At 40.5% G+C, this 18255-nt stretch overlaps 1 protein-coding gene across 1 annotated transcript in view; it reads left to right on the top strand.

Moving 5' to 3' along the window:
- The window catches only part of ppp2r5b (protein phosphatase 2, regulatory subunit B', beta), a 33749-nt gene that overhangs the window by 14882 nt on the left and 612 nt on the right, over positions 1-18255 (top strand). The window contains exons 2-12 of the mRNA XM_062444377.1: positions 3455-3651; positions 6256-6357; positions 7046-7138; positions 7659-7789; positions 8645-8704; positions 11787-11895; positions 14950-15003; positions 16298-16348; positions 16481-16600; positions 16765-16892; positions 17521-17622. Of these exons, the coding sequence (XP_062300361.1) occupies positions 3455-3651; positions 6256-6357; positions 7046-7138; positions 7659-7789; positions 8645-8704; positions 11787-11895; positions 14950-15003; positions 16298-16348; positions 16481-16600; positions 16765-16892; positions 17521-17622 (1147 nt within the window). The remainder of the gene's footprint in view (positions 1-3454; positions 3652-6255; positions 6358-7045; positions 7139-7658; positions 7790-8644; positions 8705-11786; positions 11896-14949; positions 15004-16297; positions 16349-16480; positions 16601-16764; positions 16893-17520; positions 17623-18255) is intronic.

Genomic DNA, 18255 nt, shown 5'->3' with positions numbered 1-18255 from the left:
AAGATCTTAGCATTCTAATCAATGCACTGACATGAGATTAAAAGCAGCTTTGAATAAATGAGACTGGTGTGACCCGTGATGGCCTAATAATAGCAAAGCCACAAGGGAAACAATTAAATTCACTTTCACTCAATATATACTAACAATAATACTTACAAATAGTTTGATTTCTTGCCTGTTTATTTGTGTCTTCAGACATTTTCCTTGCACACTTATCCATTTTTGGACACATTTCTACATGTGTGGGGAATAATATCAGACAGTAAGGTACTATCAGTGGACAGTTTAGCAAATACAACCCAAAAAATAGTTGTGGACTTTTACTGACCCTCTGTCAGTGATTTCTATTTTTCATTTTCTTTGCTTCAGAACATATATTGTGGTTGCGTCTGTGCCAGTCACCTCCCTGTACTTTCATCTCGGCTTCATCTCTCGCTCTCTCCCACACTTGCTCTCACCTGACCCACCTAGTCTCTTCATTTCCTTCCATCCTTCTCTCTCTCTTTTTCTCACCTCCCATCTCTCTCTCCTTCTCCCAAACACACATACTTGCTTTTTCTATTCCCTTCATCTTTTCACCTCGCTCTGTTCTTTTTTTTTTTTTTTTCTCTCAGTCCCAGCACAGCACATCTTCATACAATTACTCTCCATTAAAAATGGATTAGATTTCACCTTCACAGTCTGTCTACAGAGGGAGAGCAGGAGGGAGGAAGGGAGGAATCAGGAGAGAAGGACAAAGAGATAGGAGGGATAGGAAGAGGCAGATTAAGATGGGGCCAAGCAAAGAAGAGGACAGAAAAAGAGGAGTGGAAAAAGAAAGGAAAAGATGGTACTCATAAAAGAGGGAGACACACTTGTTATCAGAGTCAGAAGCAACAGTTCCCCATCTTACACATTTAACACTTGTTTTTTTTGGTCACAAATAGCCCGAAAATGATGTGAACACGGGGCTCACACGTTTTTTTTTCCAGTCACTGAGAAATGGCTGCAATTCAAGAACAAATTGACCACTTAGAACGGCTCAATGAACAGGCTCATAGTGGATGTAAATTCTTCAAAATAAGGCAGGAAGGTTACAGAAAAGTCAATGCATTCAGTGCAGGTCATTGCTTTTACTGAGGGAATATATCACAAACAAGAACCAGTGGGAAGTCTGAAAATCAGAATCATTATCTGGTATTACTGAAAGCCTAAAAGTATGGATTGAATAGTTGGTTATAAGTGATGGAATAAGCAGCACCTTTTTGTGGTCTCAAAAGAGTATGTGTCTTCTTCCTCGACACCTCAAGCAAAGGGCAATCCTCTTCTATTGTTGTGCAGCTCTGTGCCAGAGAGAGCAGATGGTCCTGGTGTGCCCACAAGAGGTGAGGGGGTCTGGGGGTTGGAAGAGCTCCAGTCAGCCCCTCACCCCTTCTGTGTCTCCCACCTAGGGGTTAAGAAGGGTTAAACCTAATCCTCTCCAACTGTGTTTGTGTGTGTGTGAGTACTGGATCATCATCATCCGTCCAACTGCACAGTCAGTCTAGACTGCCTCCCAGCCCTCTTGGAGTATCCTCTGGGTTAACGTGTATTGTTTTCCATGTACAGAGGGAGATTATTTGCACTGGCCTGTAAGCACATTGTGTTACCAGCTTATCAGGTTGATCTCTGTCTTCATAGCAGAGCGTTTCTTTGTTGTGACAATAAAATAACCCCTCTGTCCAGATATTTTGTGTGCTGTCTGGCTAAAGCTGCAAATACTAACAGCACTGAATCCCATCTCTATCTAAATTAGGGAAATGGAAAGGAATCGATCCCATTACCAGCAGTGACAAAGCTAAACAGTCGTCATCAGTTTAGCCAGGCTAATGCTGCGTTTGCACTATATTGGATCTGAAAGATTTCCATGTTCAGGACTGGCAAGCATTCACATCATCTGACAACTATGATAACAGAATCGGCTCTGAGGCTTTAAAATACTGTGTATTGATTACATTATATCCACAATACTTGTAATTACGGTGACTCCAACAGGACATGAAGGTGGCATGAGACCAGCATTCACTTTGTGTCACAGAAACTGATGTCTCGCTCAGGTTTTGGGGCACAATTTATGCTATTTTGGGTTACTCACTCAGTCATTGCTTGAAAGTGTGTTATTAGGAATTATTAATAATGTCCATTTGCTTATAGCCAAAATGTATAAGCCTCTTGTATAAGTCTTGTGAGTAAAAATAGTGACACATTTCCCTATTTGGATAAAAAAAAACTAAAACATGAAGGAACTGTGAATTACACAACACACTGAAATACATGTAACTGGTTCTGCACAGATGTCAGAGCATTGTGCACCCATCTGAACTTGTCAAAAGTGCAAAATGGTGCAGCACAAGAACAAAAGAAAGAAATTAGTGACACATTCAGGTCTACTCAGATCAATATAGTGATTAGCCAGTTAAAAATCCAGTAATATTCAATGAGGTTCTTCAGGTCTGCAATCATATCTGCATTTTCTCTACATTTTCTTGGTAATTATTTGGGCATATATCATTATCATCATCATGATTATCATCATCATCATCATCATCATCATCATCATCATCATCATCATATATATGTCATAAATATATGTATACAGTTTGAAATATCTGCATCAAAAACAAAAAGTCTCCAAACATTTGTTCAACACTGACACATATGTTTGTGTATAACATTTGTTTCACATTTTCAATATTTTTTACATCATTTGTTTCAATGTAGATAATCATATTAGTGTTCAAATCAAACCTCACATACAGCTCACCTGGTTATATAGGAATCTCAAACCTGGATATTTCACTGCTATATTTAGCTACTGAGTCATCAATCATCTGCTTACTCAGAAAAAAAGAACCAAGCATCCCATTTGGCTGCTGTCACAGCTTCTGACTCTATTTTGGTGTTTGTTTCTTTTTTTTTTCTCTCCATATAACTTGAGTTACATTTTTGCATGATGATTTACAGGCCGAGCTGTTAAGTTTCACAGCCCCTCAGGCACGCGGAATCAATTTAAAACTGATTACACTTGCTCAGTAATCCGTGGATATTAGATGCTTTCTCTACATCCATGAAAAGTGGAGTTTTCTCAGAGGTACAAGGTTTTAATCTGTCGGCCAGCAGCAGGTTGTTTCATTGTGATGAACAGGTCTGGAGAACGAATCTGACAGGTAATAGTTCTGAGATACAAATGTGTTTGTAGAGTAATAGTCTGCTCTCTTTCCCTCATTACCTTTGAGAGAAGATCTAGCTTGTAGAATACATCTCTGTGTACTCCAGCATGCTTTCTCGCACACCCCAACGATTCACTACCAAACACAAAATGCCTTTGAGGAACACCATCGGATTTAGTTGAGCAGCATTGCCCTTTTTTTGTCCTTTAACCTCCTGATCTAACATCTCTCTCTTTCTCTTTCTTCCCTGCCTCTCAATCATCCAGACGCCCCGGTGGCAGAGTTACACGACCTGTTCTGTAAGAAGCTGCAGCAGTGCTGCGTGCTGTTTGATTTCCTGGACTGCGTGGCTGACCTGAAGGGGAAGGAGATCAAACGTGCAGCGCTCAATGAGCTGGTGGAGAGCGTTGCCACTAGCAGAGGAGTCCTCATAGAGCCTCTCTACCCAGAGGCTATAAAGATGGTATGAGGGGAGAGGGAGAGGGGAGGTTTGGGGTTAGAAATGATGGACTAGTGGATGGATAGACAAAAAATTAAAAATGAAAGACAGAGGAGTAAATGCTGTGTATTCAAATGTCAGAAAATGTAGCACAGACAGTGACAAACAACGATCCGGAGGATGAGCAAAGGGTTCAATAACTGAATGGATGGAGGGTCAAAAACATAGAAATCTAGAGAAAAAAAACATTTTCACAAGTGAATCGATCCTCATCAAATGCAACACCTGGAGGCTCTACCCGCGGCAAGAGAAAAGGAGGAGAGAGGGATGAAAGGATGGTGGTGCAGAGGCGGCAGACAGTGTTATATCCAGCTGAGGAGCTCTGGTGGAGTCACCAGAGGCTATAAACAATGGTGGTGAGAGAGGGGAGGAGAAAGGAAGAGAGGGAGCGATAGATAAGGGGAACCAGGGAGAGAGAGAACGGTTGCAAAGGGTGCTAAGAAGCACAGATGGTGAGAGAACGAGGGATGGAAAAGAAAGATAGAAGTGTGGTGGAGAGTGTGGCCATCAAAACAGAGCAACAGAGGTCTCAGAAGCTATGAAGAGGAGGGAAGGAAGGAGAGACAGAGTGTCTAGTACACAGGAAAGGAAATCCAACAGAGGATATAGCTTATGCTATGGTATATGGGCCTATTCATACCCAGAGGATATGAATAGGCTGATAGGACAGAGGATGGAATGGAAGGAAAGGGGATGAACGCTTTCATATGGGGCCACTAGCTTAAAAAAGCTTAAATTATTAGATGACCAATAATAGAAGAAGCCCATAGGATTGTACATTCACCATATTGTGAATGAAATGTAGGAAAGAGAGGCTGGAAAAGAAAGGAAAGTTAGATGGTCCAGGAATATCCAGAAATCTGTCACATTTAAAATTAGCATTTCGCAAACATTTGGTGTAAAGTTTGGGGAATTTTAGCCTAATTTAAATTACCTCACAAATTGAAATCAAGGAAATTGGCTCCTAATGTAAGAATAAGATGTTTATAGCTACGCAAGCAGCTCTGTGAGGCTTTGCTAAGGCGAACAATATCTATATGAAATGTTTGCTACTGCCACAAAAAGGAAGCGAAAGACTGAAGGATGAACTGCAGAAAAAGAGGAAGAAGTGTGGAGAGGAGGAAGTGAAAAAAGAAGAAGCCGGATGGACATAGCTTTGATGTGTATTAACCTTATAGGATTTAAATGTCAAGATAACCATATACGAGGAAGAGTGGCTGAATGGTTTGGACCTTTTTATTTCCCAGTGAGGATTTTAATGGTCACATGAAATGAGCCCACATCCTCTTGCAGTGACAAGTTTCACTAAAACACTAAGCGGTGTAGAAAGGAGGAAGGGAAGGAGGAGAAAATGCAGCTGGATTGGGGGCGTTAGGATTTACCATGTTGGCTTTTTGCAAATAGAGTTTATGCACAAAGTGGGCAATGTAAATGCATTTGTTGAATAAATGATGACATAGCGAGCAGTCAGGTTGCATCACTTATCAGCTGTTCATTTCATACAGCATCAAATCTGGCTGATGTTAAAGATGAAAACCCTTCATGAGGACCAACATTTTTTTTTTTTACCCTCAGCTGCCATCTGACATAATAGTAGATGTAGAGTCAGACCAGTGGTTAATGTAGTTTGAAGTGATGCTATGTGTTGCCAACTCTAAAGTTCAGTACGAGGCTAAGACCTTTAACTCAATCCTAAAATATAGAAGTGAGAATATGTTTTCCCTTTTTCAGTAAGTACAGAAGGCCACGACAGCTGATACAGAGGAGGAAGAAAGTAAACAATGCGAGACAGTAGCAGGACCATTTATGCATCTCAGCTGCTCCACTTGAGAATTTAAGGTTCCTGTTAGCTAGTTAAAAGAGAAGTACAACCAAATACATTATCTATTTCTGCAGATCCAGACCTGAGTCAACAACTAAATTTTAAGCATATGTCACGTACACATATACTATGGAAAGCCCCTAAAGTAGGACAAAGGTAACCAGTGTGAGCCAATGAGATAGTAGCACATAGCATCACCCAAACTGCAAGGTATATAAGGACACTAAATTTTATAACACTAAATGTCCACCCTCATCTATCTTTAGAGCTAAATTGTTATGTAGTGACACAAATCTCATCAGATGACTAATGCTTTGGTGAAGAATCCTGTTAGAAATCAGCGTGATGATGAGAATGAGTCAAAATGTGTTTCAATGCTCTAAAACATCATCACTATATTTATACTTAATTAGGACAGTTATGAAACTTTCACTCAGTTTTCAGTCAGTGCAACTGTTACACCCCCTTTGTGTTGGCTCAGTCCTGAAATGATGTTCAGGGTATCCACAGTACAAACAGAAATGTATTGTATGATATTTGGCCGCCTCTAATCTCTCTTTACGCCTCACTTCACTCTTCTCTCTGACCTGCTTTTCCCTCATCTCCCCTTATCCCCTTCCTGTATTCATTTCCCCCCTCTCCTCACCCCTCCATTCATCCATTTTCATCTTTTCCACTTCCTATTTTCTTCATACTGTTCCCCATTACTTTCCTTCTCCTCCTCCTCCTCATTTGTGGTTTTCTAGATCTCGGTAAATATCTTCCGGACTCTCCCACCCAGCGAGAATCCTGAGTTTGACCCAGAGGAAGATGAGCCGACACTGGAGGCCTCCTGGCCACATCTGCAGGTACTAATGCCGTGATAATTGTGATTATGGACCATATTCAGACATGAGTTCATGCGTTTCCCCCCTGCAGAGCTAGAGGCAGAAAAGGAGAGTTGCTGTGTGAAAGGATATGTTCAGCAAAATGTGTTGGCCTTTTTCACCAAAAATCACTCTTGTAATATATATACTTTGTTATTGAAGTTAAACAAAATGCAGTGTCAGCAAGTGCGATGACAAATGGGACCTTCCTTATGTTATGTACTATATTTGGCAGAGCAGAGGATGCCGTAGTGCATGCAACTCCCACCAGGTGTTGCTTTTAATGCAGCGCTCAGCAATTATCTGCACACAAACATACTGTACCTGAGCCTTAGATCAGTTAAATATGCTGTTTAAGGCAAAATTAAATGGCAAAATATACCTGTTTTTGTCCTCCTAAAGATGTGATGTTTGCCCAGATGATATTTAGATGTGACGTACAGGTACTTCTCCACTTTTGTCACGACATGAGCCAAGAAATAAGCGTGAAATCCAAACTGTCATGAAACAGCAATATTAGATCCTTTTCTCTGCCTCGCTCTGACATCTTTTGGTACAAGGCATCACTGTCTGTAGTCGTGGTGCAGTTTTCTCACCTGTCACTTGGAGCAAGCATCATGTAAGGTTGCCGAAATGACACCTGACTTCCTGCCATTTGTCTCTCTGCCAGCTGGTGTACGAGTTCTTTCTGCGTTTCCTGGAGAGCCCGGATTTCCAGCCCTCCATGGCCAAACGCTACGTTGACCAGAAGTTTGTCCTGCAGGTAATCCTCTTTATTTTCCTTCTTAAAAAATTGCAATTTGTCAAATTCAAATCTCGGAGATGTTTCTAAAATACTCACAAATGGAGACGTATAAATAAATGAAGCCTGAAGTACTATCTTATAGTACCTCTCCTGAAGTGCGCTCAATTTTTGGTATCTAGGTTGGGGGCACATATAAAAATTGACTCCACGGTTGGTTTCATATCTTGCTCTGTTTTAGAAATTTATGAGGAAATAAAACAGCTGATGTAATATTAATTTTACTGCGAGTGTGGTTCAAATGTATTTCTATGATCAAAGACCAAATAATTAGAGGTTATTTTGCTAGTTTTTACTTCCTGGAGGAGCTGTTTTTGGGTTAGGTCTTTAGTTAAGATTGGTAACAGTTCAAATTAGTGTAGGTTTAGGTATTGGGTGCAAGAATGAGAAGATTAGATTTGTGAATGCAGTGTACATAGGGGCAGAATTAGAAACATACTGCATTGGTGTCTGCAATTATGTCATGTTCGTGCATGTTTAGCTCCTGGAGCTGTTTGACAGTGAGGACCCCAGGGAGAGGGAGTACCTAAAGACCATCCTGCACCGTGTCTATGGAAAACTACTGGGCCTCCGAGCCTACATCCGCAAACAGATCAACAACATCTTCCTCAGGTACAGGCTGCAATCCACCCATCCAATACTCAGGATTTAAAGGTGATATTTATAGCGTTTCAACATCAATAAATCAAACATTACCCAACAAAGAAAGAGCATCAACAAGGAGAAGAGCTGCCTTTGTGACCTCTGTATTGCAGTTTTTTTCCATTAATTATGGTTTTACAGCATTAAACAAAAAGATTCTTACTTTAAACAGGAACAAGTATGAACATCCTTATTGTAACAAGAGTTTCACAAGCGGGGTACCAGCATTTAAGGGCCCTTAAATTAGTTGTGTTGCTCAGATACAGCCGTGTCCTTCCATACTTAAACTACACACAAACATGACTCTGCACATTTGCAGTCGTATCACTCGCTGACTCCGCCCTTGTATCTCTATCCTCCATCTATACTAAGAGCTAAATTATTATGTCGCGACACAAATTATTGGTTAAATAGCTCAGACTAACAAGATTGCTGTGATGTACAGTCATGTTTCTTCTTTTCCCTTTCACCAAGCTTGGCTGAATTGTCGTCTTTGTTTCTGTCTCAGTTAACTGGTTTCAGTAGCGTTGTTTGTGCCTTTTGACAGCTAAAAGATAAAGTATAAGCATATATCTCCTTACCGGTATGTGCGCTTCTTTTTCTTTTGTTTCTCTTTCACATGATAACATCACTGTGGGTATAGAGGTGTATTCCCGGCAGCCGGGTACATCAAAGATATGCATCAATTCCTTGGGAGTTTTTTTATGCATGGGTCACAATGGCCTTTTTTAATGGCTTCTACCTTTGATGATGTAGAAACAGTTGCTTCATCTACTGACATATAATTGCAACAGTGTTTATATGTGTGTTGTTTCCAATCTTCAGGTTCATATATGAAACTGAGCACTTCAACGGAGTCGCAGAGCTGCTGGAAATCCTCGGCAGGTCTGTACGCACACAACACACAAACACACACTTTAGAGCACATAGTACTTTGCTGCTTTGGTGCAGGAGAATGCATTAGATATAAAACGGAATAACAAACACACATACACACACACACACACACACATACTGCATTTTTCCAGCCAGCAGGTTTACGAGATACTTAGTGAAATTAAGCAACTAAGAAAAATGTCGACAAAGCAACTGTTCAACAAAAAAACAATATGCATAGAGTTTTATTTTTCCTTTATTATCCTTGCTCCATGTCTTATCAGGTAAAGACAACTGTGGGTGAAAAACCTGGTGGAGCAAGAAATGACGGATGAGAACAGGAGGGAAATGAGTAAAGGTGGGAGGTGGCAGGAAGGAGAGATAGAAACAGGAAGGGGGGGTTAAAGATATAAATGAAAAATGACTCAGTGGTTTGTGTAGCATGTTGCTTTGTCTCTGAGGCCTGTGAGAGAAATATGAGGACAATAGACATGATGGGCAGACAAGGAAGGAAACCAAACTGATCAACAAACATGTCTTTGGTCTTTGGTGATGCTCGTACACAAATCGGTGGGAAAAAGGAAGGAAAGATGACAGTGACGAAGAGAAAGAGAGAGGAAGGGAGGGTGGACAAAAACAACACAAGTGATATTGTTTAGTTTGTGTTCCTCACTCATTGCAAACCGATCTCATAATTTGCTTGATCGTTTTTAGAATCAATTCGCTGATGTTACTCTGAATAACCAGCTATCTGCTTTTAGCTCTTGTGAGTAATGAACCAGAATAATCTGAACTCACATGACAAATCAGCTCTCCTCTCCAGATAATTACCGACATGTTTCTGTGCGCTTATTGTTAGACATAAAAGAATTGGAGGAGACTGGCTGGATTAAAGAGACTTTAGAGAGACTGGAGTTGGCCTGAGGTTGGATTATTAATCAGCATTAAATTAACGAGCAAGTGTTAACAGTGTTGGCTCGCTCCTATAGAGACCACAAAGAAAGACTGTTCATCGCAGAGTTGTGTATCTTTCTCTAGGGAACATTTTAAGGTGCTAACTTTAGCTGCCTAATAATGCTAGCTACAGGCTAAACTAGCTTGAGGTAGCCTTGTTAAACTGTACAAAATGAGAGATAAGTCACTAACTGTGTATTTATTTGCGTTCTTCTCAAAAAGGATGTAAATATGTATCTCCAATAGCAACAGCAAGACAATGACTTAAGTTTGAGACCGAGAATAGCTGTGACATTAGTCCATGGCGCTGACATACTTCCGTTGCTTTTGATACACAAACAAAAGTGTCGACGGTGCTGAAAGATTGAGACGCGGACAGTTTGAAAGAGAAAGACAAACCAAGCAGAAGATGATGGCAGAAGACGCAGCAGGAAGTAAACAAATCAGTATTAGAGTCAATAAATGTTTGTTTTTCTCAAGGGCATTCTGGTTGCTAGAGTCGAGTCGTGCACACTGTCTTCGTCTTTCAATATCTGACGCTAGTGAGGCAGACGTGCCTGTAAATAATCTGCATTGATGTTAAACATAGAAGAAAAAGGAAGACGATGGATATGAGGCTTGGATTCAAAGAGATTTGGAGAGACTGGAGTAGCTGAATGCTGCTAAGTGCTAGAATATTTCAGCAAACGTGTTAAAGGTTTGAGAGATTGGCGAAGAAACTGATCCTCTCCCTCTCACCTGTCACCTCCATCTTCCTTGAGTGATCAAAAGATGAAATTAAAAACGGATGGTGGCCTTTGAGTGCATTTTTTGTGCTTCTGATATCAGTTCAGTTGAGGCTCAAGCATGAGGGGTTAACGGTGAAGGGTTGAACCCAAGGCGAGAAAAAAGGGAGGAAGCGATGGATGAGAGAGATAAAGAGAGAGAGAGAGAGACAGAGAGAGAGAGAGAGAAAGAGAGAGACAGATAGACAGAGAGAGAGAGAGAGGGGGGGGTATATGAAGATGGAGGGGAGATGAGTGAGTGAACAGTGAGTCAGAAGTGGAGGAAGGAGGAGGGAGAGCAGGAGAGGAGAGAGAGGTTTGTATTCATGTTGGTGGTAACAGGGGTATTTATAGCTCCTCCCACACAGGGAGAGAGGGAGAGAGAGATGGGCTAGGGAGGATAGAGAGATATTAAGAACAAGGGTGAGAAGAAGGCAGAAAGAGAGATTAGATGAACGGCAGGAGGGAGATATTACTGAAGGAATGCTCTATTAAACAGACAAAGATGCTATTAGAAAAAATGAAGGCAGACACACAGACTAACTGATACTGAGATAGACAGATGAGCAGTTTGTGCCCACTGACAGCTCAGAGAGATGCTAAATTGGTTTCCAGCTCTCCAAGTTTAGTTCCCACTCCTCCTCTGCTGACATTTTGCCCTCCGTAGGCTGAGCTACCACTACATCAGTCAGCGTGGTAGTGAACTGAGCAGACCATTGGAAATGGACACAGTACAAGAATAGACTCCACCACACAGACAAATGTACAAGTAGATGTGAATGGTAGTTTTTACAACAGCCTCAACTATGGCACAGCAGGGTTAAAGTTCACGTTTGAGCCTCTCATGTTTTACCATTACATTCTAGTCAAAGAGCTAAACATCATATTTTTGGAAAAATAAATACACTCAAGGCTTAATGCAGATCTGAAAGTATTTCCAGAGCCCCCAAATACATTAACAATAATCTAAAATCATTAAAAAATATCCTATTTGCTGCAGAATAGCTGAATATTGGACCTTTAAGGATCTCACCTTTACCTTATCAACCTTCATTATCAAAATTGCGGCCTCATTAAACTTTTGAAAGCTTGTAATATTAGAGATCTGTCAGATTTTTATAATTGTACTGTAAGAACTGATCTGGGCCATATGAAGCATCTAATCAACATATACAAGTATTTGACATATTCCACTAAATCTGTCGTTCCCAACCTGGTGTACCCTCCAATGGATAACATAATAAATCTGAGGAGTCATAAGGTGATAAATGGGATAAAAAAGTTGAAAATACATTGTTTGTCTACACAAATTTGGATTGATTTTTTTGTATTGTGAAACGTTATCTCCTCTCCTCCCTTCTCCTCTCCTCCAGCATCATAAACGGCTTCGCTCTGCCGCTGAAAGCTGAACATAAGCAGTTCCTGGTCCGAGTTCTCATCCCGCTACATACAGCAAAGTCCCTTTCCATCTTCCACGCACAGGTCAGTGACATTTTACATTTCTGTTTAAGAACTGCCGCTCATTTCTGTTGATGTTTGTTACCATTAAAATTGATCGGCTTGGACCATTTTCCCGATATTGACACCCATATCTGATGTGATGTGACACCACAACGCCCTTCCACTTGGATGTATAGATTTATTTAACGTTACCCTGCGGGTGTATGCTGATATTTTGTGCCAAAGTTGTGGACATCATTTCCATCTGTCAAGCCATTGGCATCACCAGTTCTAATGAAAAGTTTGAACGGTCAACATTTTAGGTTGAATATGAAGGGTGTGTGTGGATATAATCCAAGAGGAGGAGACATATTTATCTTTCTTATCTTGAAAAATCAACTATATGTACAGTACATGAGTCCTTCTATAAGCCAAACCATTAGCACAAATCAGTCAATGGTTTCTGCAATATGCAACATATACCACTAAGAGGCAGAGTTGAGTCATAGATAATCCTGCAAAGAGACGCACTCACCTTTGAGTCACACACAGTGTGTGTTTGTGTGTGTGTGTCTTTGGTTTCTTTGGTTTGTGACTGTGCCAGTATGAGTATGTTTGTTTGTGTTGTCATAATATTTGATGATTTAGATGGTCACAAGTCTATTGTGTGTATGTGTGTGTGTGTGTGTGTGTGTGTGTGTGTGTGTGTGTGTGTGTGTGTGTGTTTTATTTGTGTCACACATTATTTGATTATGCAGAGGGTACAGTTTGTTCTCCACAAACTGGTCTGATGTGTGTGTGTGTGTGTGTGTGTGTGTGTGTGTGTGTGTGTGTGTCTATATTCTGGGTCTCAGCATCACCGTGCCCTACATTTCTCCTCCCCGTCTCTCTCCCTGTGGTTCACACACATGCATTATTCACACACTTAAACACACACACATACACACACACACACACACACACACACACACACACACACACACACACACACACACACACACACACACACACACACACACACACACAGATACACTCAGTTTGACAGGGTCACGGGGGAAACGGTGCTAGTGGACAGCAGTTCTGCACTCAGTAGGTGTGGCCATGCAGGAGTGACCCAGATCTGGAGCTAAATATCAAAATATAATATCACAGTAGCACCTTTAAATCATCTTAAAGGTTTCTTGATGCTGTGAATCAGTCTTCTTGTGGTCTGTGAAGGATGTGCTCATTTATATTCATGTCGCTGTGTTGAAATAACATCTGTTGGAGCTATAGTGTGTAGCCACAACATGGTTTGAGCAATAATCATCCTGGATTTTCAAATAGCAAAAAGCAAACGCAATGCATTCATGTGTTAACACTCACATCTGAGGCTCCTATTTTAAAGATGAACTTGCTAAGGAACTAATAGTCTTCATGTATCATCAGTGTTTGCTTTGAGTTTTGGTCAAAATCATTCTAAAAAAGAGTTTTTTGTATTTTTTTGTAGTGACTCTGCTTCCTATGTTACTGTTAAGGGGTGTTATGTTTAAAATTACCAATGAGACAAACCAACAGTAAATTGGAAAAGGGGGGAACGACACCTTGAAACTACTTTCATAGGCTGTGGAAGTTGTCTCCTCTGATTCTGCCTTATTGGGAAACTTCAGGAAACATAACCACGACTCACAAAGTGTTAATAACTATGTATCTATCTTACAGTGCAGATTAAAGAACTGTAATTACATGTTAGGGTTACTTTTATATGGAAAAGCTGCAAAAAGTACATAGAGAAAATGCCATCATTATGACTCTCTAGAATAGCTTAATCCAAAAAAAGGGGGCAATTTTTGACCTGTCACCTTAGCAAATCAATATTGGTAAAATCTCAGCCTTAAAAAGACCACAGAGTTCATAATCCTTAGCCTAACAACGGCCTCCCGCACCCACAAAGCCCGGCCTGACAACGGAATCCAACATCATATTTACCCCGAGCAATTTCTCTTATGCCTCGCTAATACTTTAAATAGTTTGACCGCTTAGTACCTTTATTTTAATCCTCCTCTCTTTCCTGCTTTTCTTTTTATTCAAGCTTGACATCCCTCCTTTCACCAGTCCCTTTTTTTAGACTACACACACTCCTTCTTTCTGCCTCTGTAACCATGTTATGGTGCAAATGAAGGACAGGAAAGTAAAGGGCTGGAGCGAGCGGAGAAGAAAAGATGAAAGGTGCCCCGTAAGAAGGAAAATGGATTAGACAGGGGAAAAAAACAACAGTAAAATAGATAAAAGCTGCAGAAGATGTGAAAGCCTGACAGACAGAGAGACAATGCAGCTACAGGTCAGGAACGAGACAAAGGAAGAAACAAAAAAAAGAGAAGAAAGAAAATCTGATAATTCTACAAAAATGCAAAAAGTTGAGACAAGAACTAACAACAATCTGACAATGGACCACATCTACTGTCTTTAACTTTCAAATTGGACAGTGTAGCATACTTTTAATTTAAAGATATATGAACTAACTTATCTGAAAGTTATAAAAAGGGACCAGCACAGTATTCATGTGAACAAGGCAAAAGTGTAAGTAGGAAAGACGGAGAGGGAGAGACAAGAGGTTTAAACTCTATCTGAGATTGCCCTTAAGGGACTTTGTGTGTGTGACATCACTCCTTCCGAAGTAAACACACGCATACACACAGTCTCCGTCGCCACGGTGCCCACTCGCCACGGCAACCGGCCTGGGTGGAGGGGGCAACCGCAAAACACACAGGCACACAGACACAGACACACACACACATATGTAGGCACACATGTACGCACACACTTGCTGAATAATAGGAAATGATTGCAGATCATATAAGAGGAGACAAGAGCCGATGTAGAAGGAGACACAAAAACACACACACGTACATACTTGTGACACACACATCTCCCCTCGGAAAACTTGTCTTTCCGATCTTTAGCTGTGTGTAATCCTGTGGGATAAGTGCTAAGATCTCCCTTGTCTCCTTGTCAGCTTCAGGGAATGTGTGTGTCTGTGTGTGTGTGTGTGTGTGTGTGTGTGTGTGTGTGTGTGTGTGTGTGTGTGTTCTCACCACATCTCTTCTGTCCTTACAGCTGGCCTACTGTGTGGTGCAGTTTATGGAGAAAGATGCTACTGTGACTGAATATGTAAGTTTATATAATGAACTCATTGAACTGTCTACCGCTATGTTGGTAATCAAAGTTAAAGAGTGATTCTGGTTTATTAAAAATCGCTTCTTATTTTTGTCTACCCAAAGTTAATTGCTGGGATCTGGGAATGCGGTGACATCACTAAAATGAATTCAGACAGGTCAAGAAGCAATCATACAAGTTTTAAAGCTGCACTCACCAATATTTTTATATTAAAAATAAATCCACTTAATACGTCTAATGTAAAAGGTGAAACTCAAACAGTATTATCTTCCAACTGTAGATTACTGCGGCTCTACGGACCGTTTCAGCATGTGTCAGCTCATTACTTTTAGCTCACAGTACCAGCACCAAATGGCAGTTAGACAAAGTTAGTAACTAGCTTGTGAAGTTGAGTTGTGAAGTTGGATGTGTTAATAGGCAGTTTTTAGGTAGCACATTTGTCATATCAAGTCAATTCAGCTTTATTTATATAGCGCCAAATAACAACTGAAGTTATCTCAGGGCGCTTTTCACATAGAGCAGGCCTAGACCGTACCCTTTCATTTACAGAGACCCAACATTACCCCATGAGCAAGCACTTGATGACAGCAGCAAGGAAAAACTCCCCTTAAATGGAAAAAAACCTCAATCAGAACCAGGCTCTAGTTGGGCGGCCATCTGCCTCGACCTGCTGGATTGAGAAAGGAAGAAGGAGAGGAAAGAAGGAGAGAAAAACAGAGAAGCACAGCAACAACAATAACTATAACGACAATTATAGAAATATGACTAATGATAAACTAAAAGGTGTGCTCGTTTCCAGGGTTACCTCCAAATAAAGCGGTTCAGATAATCTGGCTAAACTGTTGGCTAGTTTAAAGCTTGTCCGAGGTTCTAAACTTGCCCTGTTTGACTTGTAGTAGTGATGAAAGTGTGTAGAGACTTATCTCATCATAAAACTGATGGTCAAAACAAAATAAGATCCAAGTTTTAATAAACAAGAAGTATCCTTTAATACCACAGCCAGTCACATGACCATCAAACATTATAATTAATGTCAGTCCTACAATTGTAAAGACCTCCATGTACCCCTGCTGTCAGAGGTTGAATAAGACTATCAGCTATAGTTTGCTTCATTCACCAATATCAGAACACTAAAGATTAGACTCAAAGTGCAAAGTTAACATCAGATTTCTTAATGCACTAGACATGAATATGAGATAATGCCACACATGGATGCCAGCCAGCTACCCTGCTGAGCTAATGGCTGCAGTGTTTATTTATTTTAATGGGTTTCATATTTTTTCTGCAGATCATCAGAGGGCTGCTCAAGTACTGGCCAAAAACTTGCACGCAGAAAGAGGTGAGTCAGTTGATAAGGAATACAGAGCTTTAAGTCACCGATAGCTCTTTAAAAATGTACTTCTGGGAGCCTTTTGGATGTCTTTGTTTAGTTCTTCAAGTTAAAGACGTGTGTGTTGTCGTGTGCCTCTAGGTGATGTTCCTGGGGGAAATCGAAGAGATCCTGGACGTGATCGAGCCGTCTCAGTTCATCAGGGTCCAGGAGCCACTCTTCAAACAGATCGCAGCCTGTATCTCCAGCCCTCACTTCCAGGTGAACACCCCACATTTGATTTAAACAGGGCCGCATTACGCAACTGTTATATGAAACCGTCTTTATTATGTCACTGTAGCACGAAAAAAAAAAGTCTGTTCAAAAGGAATCTTGTCAGGACTTTGAGAAATGAAAGTCCATTATTCTGTCTGTGTCTGTTTTAGGTAGCGGAGCGGGCTCTTTACTTCTGGAACAACGAATACATCCTCAGTCTGATAGAGGAGAACTGTCAAGTCATCCTGCCGCTGGTATTCGCCACCCTCTACAGAGTCTCCAAGGAGCACTGGAACCAGTCAGTAATATAAGCCACAACTTTGGCCATTCTGTTTCTGATCAATTTGGGTTTAATCTTAGATGGAGAAAGAATACATTTTAAAGCACTCACAGTTAACAATCAAATCAGTAAAATTACTTCTATAAGTCCTGTAATGCAGTATTAAAAGCAAAAGGTCAAGGTGTAGCCAATTTTAACAATATATTGTTAGTGAAGAACATTGCATCATATTTTAAAGAATCATATTTTTTTTTAATGTAAAATCTTAATATGCAAAAAGCACTGGAATAAAAAGTACAATATTTCCCTGTGAAATTTTATGAAGTAGAACTAGACAGTGGCACAGACTAGTGGAAATACTATATCACTATTAATACTTATGAAGTTTACTTAACATTATGCTTCACAGTTGCTACAAATTCCCATCTTTTATACTTTATCACTTTCCAGTATATCCTGAAGTATCTGAAGTATTAGCATGGATGGACACACAAAAGTGCCCAAGTGTTACAGTATTAGTTAGGTAACATATTAAGTTGACCAACCCTAACCCCAAAACAAGGGCTAGTCCTTTAATTTGTATCCGCACCCATAAACCCATGGGACAGATGATCAACCAGATTCATTATTAACTCCATCCCTGCAGGACCATTGTGTCTCTGATCTACAACGTGCTGAAGACCTTCATGGAGATGAACAGCAAGCTGTTTGATGACCTCACTGCCTCCTACAAAGTGGAGAAACAGAAGTGAGTATGACTCACTTTGTGTGCGTGCGTGTGTGTGTGTGTGTGTGTGTTTGTGTGTGTTTATTTGTGTCACTGGATACAACAGTGACAACAAGAGGAAGAAATAGTCATAAGTCAAGTCTTAAGACTTAAGTCATGTTTTAAACGGTATTTGTTCCATTATCCATCACGTTATATTTCACATTGTAAGTATGTATCACTTAGGTCATCTTGTCAACACGGACCACATCATGATTCTTATTCGTAATCCCTTTTCTAAGTCAAGATAGTGGACACTATTGGGAAATAAAATAATGTGTCCTGCTCTTACTTTTCTGTGAGTGAGATAAAAAAGATCAATATGAGTTGGGAGCCAGTTAGCGTTGCTTAGCATAAAGGCCAGAAGCAGAGGGAAACAGCGAGCCTGGCTCAGTCCAAAGTTCAATTTATGTTATTTGATTAAGCTGTATGAAAGGAGAACTGTAAAATGACAACAGTAATTTTAGGGGAAGTTGCTGGTGTGTGTCAATCAGTCATGGACTTATGTGGTTTAGTAGTTCTAGCACGTAACCACCCTCCACCCCCCACCCCCACCCCCTGCTTCAAACCACACATTATTATATTTCTGCTTGTGTTATATGATGAAACAAATGG

The sequence above is a fragment of the Scomber scombrus genome, chromosome 23, assembly GCF_963691925.1.
Source record: "Scomber scombrus chromosome 23, fScoSco1.1, whole genome shotgun sequence".
Taxonomy (NCBI): Eukaryota; Metazoa; Chordata; class Actinopteri; order Scombriformes; family Scombridae; genus Scomber; species Scomber scombrus.
Note: the sequence above shows the minus strand (reverse complement) of the source record. Positions and strands in the feature narration are given on the sequence as shown.